The 12,093-nt window shown below is 41.5% G+C and overlaps 1 protein-coding gene across 1 annotated transcript in view; it reads left to right on the forward strand.

Moving 5' to 3' along the window:
- The first annotated feature begins 1,369 nt into the window (after nucleotides 1–1,369).
- Nucleotides 1,370–12,093, forward strand: part of CFTR (CF transmembrane conductance regulator) — a 203,874-nt gene continuing 193,150 nt past the window's right edge. Inside the window, exon 1 of the mRNA XM_040411444.1 lies at nucleotides 1,370–1,510. Coding sequence (XP_040267378.1) covers nucleotides 1,458–1,510 — 53 coding nt within the window. The 5' untranslated portion in view covers nucleotides 1,370–1,457. The remainder of the gene's footprint in view (nucleotides 1,511–12,093) is intronic.

The following is a 12,093-nucleotide window of genomic DNA, read 5'->3' on the forward strand; positions in this document are numbered from 1 at the left end:
CTTTCTGAGAGTGAGCTGTTCAAAAGGACATCCCTACGTGAAATATTCCCAAAAAATGCATTAGCCAATAGAAGCCTGGTCACATGACCCTTATCAGCCAATAGAAGCTCGCAGGCCCTTAGTCTCCACATACACACGGTTTTACACCAGGTTTCCATAACAACCCAGCCATTTTTCTTCAGTGCTGTAGGTCAGCTTTAAAGGGGCAGGGCGCTGTGGATGACACTGTTAAGGGAGCGGAGTGCTGTGAAGGTCATAGTTCAGGCCACCCTCAAAAGATGGACTTAAAACCCTGCCCCCCAGGTCCCGCTAAGCCATGCCCCTGATCCAGTTAGGTCATGCGCCTCCCACTCACTGTTAAGGGGGTGGGGTCCTGTGGAGGTCACATTTTAAGGGAACAGTGCTCTGTAGAGGTCACTGTTTAGGGCGCTGGTTATTGTGGAAATCACTATTAACGAGACGGGGTACTGTGGAGGTCACTAATAAAGGGGCGGCTGCTGTGGAGGTCACTGTTAAAGGGGAGGGGTACTGTAGATGTCACTGTTATAGTGGATATTGTCAATATCTTTTAACGACACACACAAACATTAAATGAAATAGATGAAATATACCCGTGTGAAGCCGGGTCCTTCTGCTAGTTCATTGTATAGTACAGCAAAACAGAATGAATAAGTACATAAAAATGTGTCTCAGTGATTGATTGTTAAACACGCTGAAGAACACTTCATCATCCAAAATGAATCTGAATTGATATTGATTGGTAATTCCTGATAGCATGGATGCAACAATTGTAGATTATTTTAGTTGATTGTTCTTGTGGTCTCCTTTGCCTTTGAAAGTTATTTAGGAAGTCATTGTAGCAAATGTAATGTGAATGAATGTTCAATACACATCCTACAAGTCACAGTCCAGCATACCACATTATCAAGGCAAACACATCATTTATTTTACAGCATGATGTATAAAGATTATATTTGCCAATGCAAACAATTCTAGAGCTTATTAAACATTCCCAATTCAAACCAGATCAACGGCCACATTCAACATCACTAGTCATAAATTGTCCTGGGTCATCTACTTGTGAGATATTATGGAGATGTTCTGACCTGAGATAGGATTGACCTTCCAGATTTGCACATTAGGTCCATTACCTTATGCTGACCCAAAATACAATATGCCTTGGGTAATGGAATCTGATTATAATTGCTTCTAACACACCCCTTTTGTGTTACCTAAACAGAATGAGAGGGAGTGGAAGAGAAAGAGGGTGAAGAGGAGGAAGATATGAAGGACTGGGCTGCCTCCCTGTGCTTAGCTCTTCTTAACCTGGGCAGAGTCAAGGAGGCAGTGACATCAGCAGGCTAACAGAATAAGGTGGGTGAGCAGCAGCAGGCACAGAGTGGACATTACAGAGCCAGGAGACAAGGCTGTGCCTGCAGCAGCAGCACCTAGTCACCATGCAGAGGTCCCCGCTGGAGAAAGCCAACATCTTCTCCAAACTCTTCTTCAGGTATGTGTCTGGAAAGTGAGAGGGCATGGCAGCATTCCTTTACTTGCTGGCACTGCCTGGTGTGACAGGGCAGCACAGTGCAGCAGGTACCTGAGACTTCTTTCTAAATCACACTTCTTGCTTTCACCACAAGCACTTACCTGAGTAAATGAACAGGGGATAAAAGCTATCTGGCAGTGAAAGCTCCTTTCTGTGAGAGATATCAGACGACTTCTGTAAAAAGCTCATGGTGCACCTGCAGTAACAATAACCCAGAGGACAACAATGGCAGTAGCCATACTCCAGGCTGGCATTAAGTACAACACATAAGTAACCTTTGCTGTTTTTTTTTTTATTTCTTCCTGGTCTGATCTTTCAGATATAAGGAAAAACATTGGAATAAGAGAACTTTTAGATCTGACATTGTGTAAATGACAATACTGCAGGGAAGTGATCTACAGTATATGCAGAAAATGGAGAACTCCAAAGTTCTCCTAAAGAGTCACCTAGGGATATTAATGTGGATGAAAGCATAGTCTTGATATTAATCAGAATTTGTTTCCAGGGGTCATGTGCTGCTGTGGTGTAGAAGAGCAGCCCTATCATGTAGGCACTTCTAATGGCAGTGACAGGAGTTTCTCTCCCCATCCTGATTTACTGTCATAACACACAGCTGTATTTAGGGATAGCTTTCTTTTGTTTCTTGCATGGTGTTTGGAGAGTGTTTTATGATGATACATAATAGTGGCTTCCTTGTCCCGTTCTTAATTACATTATTTGTTGTCACTAGAGGGTTGTATAAATACTCATATGTGTTGAATGTAATCACAGAAGACTTCCTCTGTATTAATGACCGTATTCAGACTCATTGGGGGGGAATTTATCAGGAGGTGAAATTTAAAGTCCGTTTTGCTTGAGTCGGCGTTGGAGTACTTTATGCCACATTTATCAAATATCGCACATTATTTGATACATTTGTTTTAGCCTTAAACCTAACACTTTTGTCTAGAGAAGCTACTCCAGTTTTCTTCTTCTTTTTTTTTTTTTGCGACTTTAAGAAAATCTCAGTGATAAATCTGGAGTGAAACTCATTAACATAGCTAACCATGCCCACTTTCCCACCTACATTTCAAAACTGGAGTGAGTGGTGTAAAAATGCAAAATGTCACAACAGTTTTTCACAAGTGAGCCCAAAAAGTCGCAAAAGAATCCAGAATTACGGAGTGAAGGCATGGTAAATCAGGGCCAATGTCCCAGGGTGTCAGGAAGTGCACATCTTCCATTTTTTGACCCTCTCCTGTTTATGGCTTGAAAATGCTAGCTAAAATGTGCTCATGCGAATGTTGCCTTAGAGTCAGTCCGTCACATGAGCAGTTTAGAAAATAACATGTGCTCTTTTATTATAATGATATTTATATGAAGCCATGGCAGTTGAAAGCTAGTTGCTCAGATGTAAAACTAGTGTTCAGGCAGGTAGCTCAGATATAAACATAGGGGGACATTTATGAAATCTGGAACACCAGGTTTTTGGTGTGGAAATGTCGCACGTGGAGATTTGCGCAAAATTTTACGACATGTTGAAAGCTGCGCCTTTCTGAAGTGGAGTGAAAATTTGGTGAGGATTTCAGAGTAGATCACTTTTATGTCACATTTATCAAGTGCGAATTTTTGAAAATCCGTAACTCCAGCCCAGGTATCCCCCAAGTGTACTTTAACTGAAATAGGCGCATCTACATTGCACTTTTGGCAAATGTATTAATACCATGTGCAATATTTATAAATTTGGAGCAGGTGTGTATTGCAACTCCAATCTACAAACTAACCTCAAATAAGCCTACAATGATAAATACCCCCAATAATCCCCGTGAATGTACTCTCTAGGAAAGGTTAACTTTTACAACTGACAATTTTTTTTCAGGGGTTACAGTTCTGACATCTCTTTTAGGGCTCGTTCACACGACCGTTGGTGTCCCGTTCCCGTATTGCGGACCGCATTTGCGGATCCGCAAACCACAGGCACCACTCCATTGTTATTCCGGATCACGGATGCGGACCTATTCATTTCAATGGGTCCACAAATCCAGAGATGCGGAACGGTACGGAACGGAACACTACGGAAGCACTATGGAGTGCTTTCTGGGGTTCCGTGCCTCCGCACCGCAAAAATAAAGAGCATCTTTTTGCAGAACGGAGGGATCGCGGACTCATTCAAGTGAATGGGTCTGCGATCCCCATGCACCTGCCCCACGGAAGGTTCCCGTGCATTGCGGACCGCAATTTGCGGTTCACAGCACGCGCACGGGACACATACGGTCGTGTGAACGAGCCCTTATTCTGTTTCAGAACTGTGCTGTGTTATTGGTGCCTGTTTTGGTGTGCTGGTTCCGTTAATGTTATTTAAGTCTGCTGTGTGTTATCCCTTTACTGATAGAAAATGCACCATAAATGCAGGTATGTTGTTTTTTTATGCATTTTTGTGCCCCATCCAAAAAGCAGCACAGTCACAACACTCCTATAGTTTATTGTCTACTTAGCACATCATATTCCTAACACATGTACATATGAATAGGTCATATGGTATCAGTAGCCAGATCAAACTAATAGTAGATCCAACAATTCAATGGATCTAAAAATGTTAGTAATAGTGCTCATCATTAACTGCGTCATAAAGTGTAATATTTGCAAAATTGGTACAACTAATTCCACTGTGCAAGAGGTACCTGGCAGCTGCTCAGCATTTCCTGGATGCATATTATTACCATGCCTAATAACCAAGCCAAATTTGCTTCCTAAATGGGATAATCTGTTTTTAGAATGAAGCTGCCCTGGAGATCCACTAGTTGCTGCAGTCTTGACTTTTTTAACCCATCAAGGTCTGTTGTCATTGGCAAGGGAAGTTGAGGGCAACCACTCATTCTCCCTGCAGTGACCACTACAGGCAAAGTATAGTATTACATGGAGCTTATTGAAAGCATTTCAATATATGATTTTGATGAATCTGCCAAAGTGGGAGCTTCTCCGTTCAGTGGTGCTCCTGGTGAACACTACAAGGGGAAGTATAGTGTTACATGGAGCCTAATAAAATCACGTGATTGTGGTGATTCTGCCAAAGTGGGAGCTTCTCTGTTCAGTAGTGCTCCAGGTGAACACTACAAGGGGAAGTATAGTGTTACATGGAGCCTAATAAAATCACGTGATTGTGGTGATTCTGCCAAAGTAGGGGCTTCTCTGTTCAGTAGTGCTCTAGGTGAACACTAGAGGGGAAGTATAGTGTTACATGGAGCCTAATAAAATCACGTGATTGTGGTGATTCTGCCAAAGTAGGGGCTTCTCTGTTCAGTAGTGCTCTATGTGAACACTACAGGGGAAGTATAGTGTTACATGGAGCCTAATAAAATCACGTGATTGTGGTGATTCTGCCAAAGTGGGAGCTTCTCTGTTCAGTAGTGCTCCAGGTGAACGCTACAAGGGGAAGTATAGTGTTACATGGAGCCTAATAAAATCACGTGATTGTGGTGATTCTGCCAAAATGGGAGCTTCTCTGTTCAGTGGTGCTCCGGGTGAACACTAGAGGGGAAGTATAGTGTTACATGGAGCCTAATAAAATGACGTGATTGTGCTGATTCTGCCAAAGTAGGAGCTTCTCTGTTCAGTAGTGCTCCGGGTGAACACTAGAGGGGAATTATAGTGTTACATGGAGCCTAATAAAATGACGTGATTGTGCTGATTCTGCCAAAGTAGGGGCTTCTCTGTTCAGTAGTGCTCTAGGTGAACACTACAGGGGAAGTATAGTGTTACATGGAGCCTAATAAAATGACGTGATTGTGGTGATTCTGCCAAAGTGGGGGCTTCTCTGTTCAGTAGTGCTCCAGGTGAACACTACAAGGGGAAGTATAGTGTTACATGGAGCCTAATAAAATCACGTGATTGTGGTGATTCTGCCAAAGTGGGAGCTTCTCTGTTCAGTAGTGCTCCAGGTGAACACTACAAGGGGAAGTATAGTGTTACATGGAGCCTAATAAAATCACGTGATTGTGGTGATTCTGCCAAAGTGGGAGCTTCTCTGTTCAGTAGTGCTCCAGGTGAACACTACAAGGGGAAGTATAGTGTTACATGGAGCCTAATAAAATCACGTGATTGTGGTGATTCTGCCAAAGTAGGGGCTTCTCTGTTCAGTAGTGCTCTAGGTGAACACTAGAGGGGAAGTATAGTGTTACATGGAGCCTAATAAAATCACGTGATTGTGGTGATTCTGCCAAAGTAGGGGCTTCTCTGTTCAGTAGTGCTCTAGGTGAACACTACAGGGGAAGTATAGTGTTACATGGAGCCTAATAAAATCACGTGATTGTGGTGATTCTGCCAAAGTGGGAGCTTCTCTGTTCAGTAGTGCTCCAGGTGAACGCTACAAGGGGAAGTATAGTGTTACATGGAGCCTAATAAAATCACGTGATTGTGGTGATTCTGCCAAAGTGGGAGCTTCTCTGTTCAGTGGTGCTCCGGGTGAACACTAGAGGTGAAGTATAGTGTTACATGGAGCCTAATAAAATGACGTGATTGTGCTGATTCTGCCAAAGTAGGGGCTTCTCTGTTCAGTAGTGCTCTAGGTGAACACTACAGGGGAAGTATAGTGTTACATGGAGCCTAATAAAATGACGTGATTGTGGTGATTCTGCCAAAGTGGGGGCTTCTCTGTTCAGTAGTGCTCCAGGTGAACACTACAAGGGGAAGTATAGTGTTACATGGAGCCTAATAAAATCACGTGATTGTGGTGATTCTACCAAAGTGGGGGCTTCTCTGTTCAGTGGTGCTCCGGGTGAACACTAGAGGGGAAGTATAGTGTTACATGGAGCCTAATAAAATCACATGATTGTGCTGATTCTGCCAAAGTGGGGGCTTCTCTGTTCAGTTGTGCTCCGGGTGAACACTAGAGGGGAAGTATAGTGTTACATGGAGCCTAATAAAATCACATGATTGTGGTGATTCTGCCAAAGTAGGGGCTTCTCTGTTCAGTGGTGCTCTAGGTGAACACTACAGGGGAAGTATAGTGTTACATGGAGCCTAATAAAATCATGTGATTGTGGTGATTCTGCCAAAGTGGGAGCTTCTCTGTTCAGTAGAGATCCTGGGTGGAGTAATCATTGGCTACAATTGTCTGAAAGACTTTTAAATTCGCTACACCTTCAACTGGAGAAGAGCCACTCAGATGTCTAGAATGGGAAGACAGACATACATCACTCATTACACTAAAGGGAATCTGTCAGCAGATTCCATGCCCATAGACACACCATAAAATAAAAGATCACATCAGAGCATATCACAGCAGCCAATATTCACTATTCTGTGTATTTGTTTATAAAAATGGTTGGATGGTTTTCTGTATATAATTTTTTAAACCACTTGATATATTCTACTTCCGCTTTGTCAGGACTTTTAGGACAGTTGACAGTCTCGCTTTACTCTCTCAGTCAAGCCATCTGGTGAGACAGGGGAGAAGGTATATGACTTAATTATAGCAACACACGTTACATTAATCAATGTAATGCTCTTCTGTAAGAATCTTTATCTCGGCCCATGAAGAGAAAAATATAGCTGTTATAATGTTATCCTAACTATAGATCGACTGTTATGAGGATTACTATGCAGATAACATTTTAATAATGAATTAACTGTCTATTTAGAAAGCTGATGATCGAGGCAGTTATACAGGCCAATAATTGCCCTGTGTAAAGGTATCGCCGATCACTTAATAAATCATCTTTTATTGGGTAAAAGCACTGCAGTAGGGATCACTTGTTACAGAAGAGATAATTGCTGAATGTAAGTGCTGCACTCACCTTTGATAACCAGGCAATAATCGGGAATGACCAGTTAGTTCACAATAATTACCTGCTCAGTTGGCCCATTTAAAGTGGCCTTTATCATTTGTGCTGACTGCTTGGGCAGATAAGGATTCCACCAAATTCAAGTTTTTGGAAACATATGGGTAAATTTTTGATTCCATAAAACTGATTTGCTCATCTCTACTTAGTTGACAGAATTTTAGCTGACAGTAAACAACAGTAGCGACCAGCGTCAGGCAGCTGCCACCAAGGACAATAACATCATAGGATGCATCAAACAGGGCATAGATGCACGTGACATAAGCATAGTTCTACCACTTTACAGATTACGGTACTAGTCATAACTCACGTGGAGTATTGTGTATAGTTTTTGGTACCAGAGCACAAGAAAAACATAGACCTTTATTTGGATGAAAGTTGGCCAATTAAAGTAACAAATGGAATAAATGGGCTACAGTACCCCGAAAGATCATCAAAATTAGGGTTATTTAGTTTAGAAAACGACCGTGAGGAATGAAATAATAGCTAATGGTTAATAGTGGGATCTCTCCCATGATGTATTTATACCCAGGACTGTAATGATAACGAGGGCCATCCTCTATGTCTGGAGGAAAAAAGGTTTCTATACCAAGAAGAGGATTCTTTACTGTAAGGAGTTTAAAAGGGGCCTGGATACATTTCTGGATTTTACTAGAGTCATTACCAGATTGATAAATTTGGAAACAATTATTTTCCTTAGATGAGGAAAATTGACTTCTACCTCATAGCATTTGTTTGCCTTCCTCTGGATCAATGTTGCAGAATAACAGGCTGTACTGTTAAAAAACAGGCTAAACTGTTTTTTTATTCTTATCCCAGGGACTTTAAAGATGGTGCCTGCTCACAAGCAGAGCGGGCGCCATAGCCGCTGAGTGCCTGCTGTTTTAAACAGCAGACCCCCGGGATTAATGTCCGTGATTGGTGGTAACGCCAATCGCAGACTTTTAATCCTTTAGATGCCATGGTCAAACATGACCATGGCATCTGTACCAGCAAAAACCCAGATGTGCGGGTTTGCTCTGGCTTTTCCTGGCAAAGATTGTAAGAGTCGGATGCAGTGTGCAGCAGACTCTGTCCTCCTGAATGACAAGAGGCTGCTGCCCATTTGTTCCTATAGAGCCCCTGCCTGTGGCAGGGCTTCATAGGAATACAATGTATTTCTCATACACTCAAATGCTAATGCTTTGAGTGTATAAGAGAAGCAATCTGATGATTGCTTACTATAGTTCCCTATCGGAAATTTTTTTTTTTTTAAATAAAAAAATTTAAATCACCCCCTTTCCCCAAAATGTAAATAAAAATACATAAACAATAAAAAAATATACAAATCATGGGCATCGCCGCATACAAAAATGCCTGTACTATTAAAATATAAAAATATTTATCCAATACGGCAAACGTCGATACAGGAGAAAAAGACTAAATGGCCGTTTTTCTGTTTATTGGTCACTTCAACTCCCACAAAAAATGTAATAAAAAGTGATCAAAAAGTCATATACACCCCAGTGGTATCAAAGAAAAGTACAGATCGCTCCACAAAAAATGAGCCTTCACACAGCTCCGTACTCACCATACTAACCTGGAGAATGAAAGTAACAGGTCATTTTTACCGTATAGGGAACAGCGTAAAAACAAAACCCATAAAACTGTTGTGGAATTGCCATTTTTTCCAATTTCACCCCATTTCGAATTTTTTCCCCAGCTTCCCACTACGTTGTATGCAATATTAAATGGTGGAATTAGAAAGTACAACTTGTCCCACAAAAAACAAGCCCTCATATGGCTCTGTGAACGGAAACATAAAAAAGTTATGGCCCCGGAAAGGCAGGGAGTGAAAAACAAAAATCGAAAAAACTCCAGGGCTGAAAGGATTAAAGGGGTGGGCTGTCTGAGTTCATAAAAAATCTTGGACGAGCTCTCCAATAGCCTAAAATAAAAAGCATGCTAAATTCACCCTTGTCACTCATCTCAGTGCTGTTTTCTTTGTCACTGGTCTGGTCTTTCTGTCTCTCTTGTCGGTTCTCCTGCAGTGGTGATGTGGTGGTTGCTGTCCCCATAACATCAATGTGCATATCATTGGACAATCCCTTTATAATACTTACCTTACTTATGCCCTGGGGCTGCTGTTACTTTAGTCCATGGGTACCCCCAGTGGTCCACTTCCTGTCTCAAATGGCAGGCAATGACTGGGAATGGCACTGTCAATAATTGGTTGCTGAGATGACCTGCCTTAGCTGAGTGGCATTCAAAGCAGAGGCAGTAGGAAGAGGAGAGCAGCAGGAACCTCAACACCGTTCCAACAGCAGCTGGAATACCTCTTTTAAAACTATCTTACTATATAAAAATATTTTTAATTTCACAGATATTGTTTTTGCTCATCAGACATGCCTTGGCCGGGGAGGAGCAGAGCGGAGGGGTAGTGGTTCTGGCTGCAACAGTTCCTCACATAAATCCCAATGGCAGTGCTCACACTGATGCTGCCTAGGGCTGATTAGTGACAAGAGGGCGCACCCTTTATTCCCTTGGGGCATACCCTGGCTCCAGCCAGATGGTAATTGAGGTGCCCTTGGTATTATGCTTTTGGTATGGGTGCAAGGCAGGAGATGTAGGTGCTGTGGCCAGTGAATGGTGCTGGAGTCTGTAACCAGGCTAGTTGTAGAAAATGGGTAACTTTTTTACTAAAGTGCAGAGCAGGGGTTGTAGTACATCCAACAGTATTGAACACAGTTCCAAACAATTCACAGTGCAAATCTTCCCAGATAGCAATGTATGGATATAAGCAAGGATGGGGGTTGTAGCACCCCTTTCCTATATCTCTCCTTAGTCTCCCTCTCTCTCTGCAGAATCTAAGGCTGGCAATAAGGTTCTTGCACACTTGTCTGTAATACCCTGAGGATACAGGCAGCCAGGACCGTGTCAAAATATAGAAGGGCTTATTGGCAATGTCCCACTCAGTACAGTGAATACCTTACTGACTGACTCCAATGCTTGACCATGCAGATTCCTGATCTTCTAGTTCGTTCTTTCTTTCTCGTTCTCTTTTTTTACTGTACATAGAAATTGTGTTCTTTTTGCAAACTCTAAGGAGTGGGAACATGTATATCCTCCTTCTAAGCTAAAACTAGAGATAACTGACTAGTAGAAGACCCAAGTCTATCTTCTAGCTTCCGACAAAGGTCAGTGTCAGCGTTATTAACCCTGACTAATCCATACAAAACTATATGAGTTTCATTACAATAAACCAAAACATTTCATTGAACCAAATAACTTTAAATAATAATAAACTATTTTGCAAGTTCCCTATTCTGCGGTACGGCTGATACCTCAAATTATTTCTGATTATCCCTTTTGGGTAACATTCTTATAATAATAATGAACTCCAAGAATATTCCTAAAGGTTTACACAGTGTTAATAGAAGGGAAGAACATAAAAAAAAATACTAACGCACCTTGACCACTTTCATACCACCAAAGTAAAAGTGGAAAATGATAACGACTTAACTAGCAACCCATTCCATCCCTTAGATCTAGTGGACATTTTTTCATCTGGGTGATCAGTATCTATTATGCCATTATGCCTGTGCCTTCTATATTTGGGGCAATATTTAACTAACAGGGACACCAAACTAATAGTCAAAAGGATTACAGCAAAGAGAAACCCCCAATTTCTGTTTATTAATTATAAAATAAAATTAAAATACGTAAAACTGCCCATACACATAAGGTAAAAGTGGGCCGAAATGGCCATTTCAGCGTCCATCACTGAGAATTATGTGCAAACAATAATTTCTAGTGGCCAGAAGCAGACTATTGTCTGCCGAAAATGTGATGTCAGGCTGGATTTTTTGGTTCCAAAAAAAAACTTCTGTCAAACCCACTCTGTTTTTGAAGAAAAAAAAACATATCCCTGATCTGCTACTTTCCCACTTGCATTGTTGTTTTCCGGTATTGAGATCCGGCAGAGGATCTCAATACTGGAAAAAAACATTTCCATTTGGAAACGGATCCGTTCAGGATGCATTAGGATGTCTTCCATTCTGTCAGCATTCCGTTTTGTGACTGGATACAAAACCACTGCAAGCTGCAAAAAACGGATCCGTCAATGAAAACAATGTAAGTCAATAGTGATGGATACGTTTTTTTAAGACACTTAATGTTTTTAGTAACGGATCGTTTTCTTTCCTTTTTGATTTCACACAACTGCATCCTAACGGAATGGATGCATCCTGATGTGGAAAATCAAAACAGATCCATTTAATTCTGTTATGGAGATCCTCTGTTAGATCTCAATACCAGAATTAACAACATAAGTGTGAAAATAGCCTTATTCTAGCATGTTGATGGTTGGATCATTCATACAAACGTTCCGACAGATGAATGATCGACCAAATTCCAGCAGATCGTAATCTTTAGTGATGAGCGAATTTCTCAAAAATTCGATTTGGTCGGTTCGCCGAATTTTCTGAAAAGATTTGTTCTGAATTTCCTGGCTTCAGAGAGCCTTTATAATAGTGTAGAACACTGTATCTTGCAGTAACAGGTATAGGGAGTCTGCTGTGGTAGTGAAACAATACTGTGAGTCAGTATGACATGCAGATGACAGGCGTCGCTTTTGGAATCACTTCACTCATTTGGTCAATTACGGGGCCAAAACTGACCAAATAACTCAAGTGTGAACTCATCCTTACAGGTCAATGTTAGCGCCAGGTATAAAGAACCGTACAG

Source organism: Bufo bufo, chromosome 1 (genome assembly GCF_905171765.1).
Source record: "Bufo bufo chromosome 1, aBufBuf1.1, whole genome shotgun sequence".
NCBI lineage: Eukaryota > Metazoa > Chordata > Amphibia > Anura > Bufonidae > Bufo > Bufo bufo.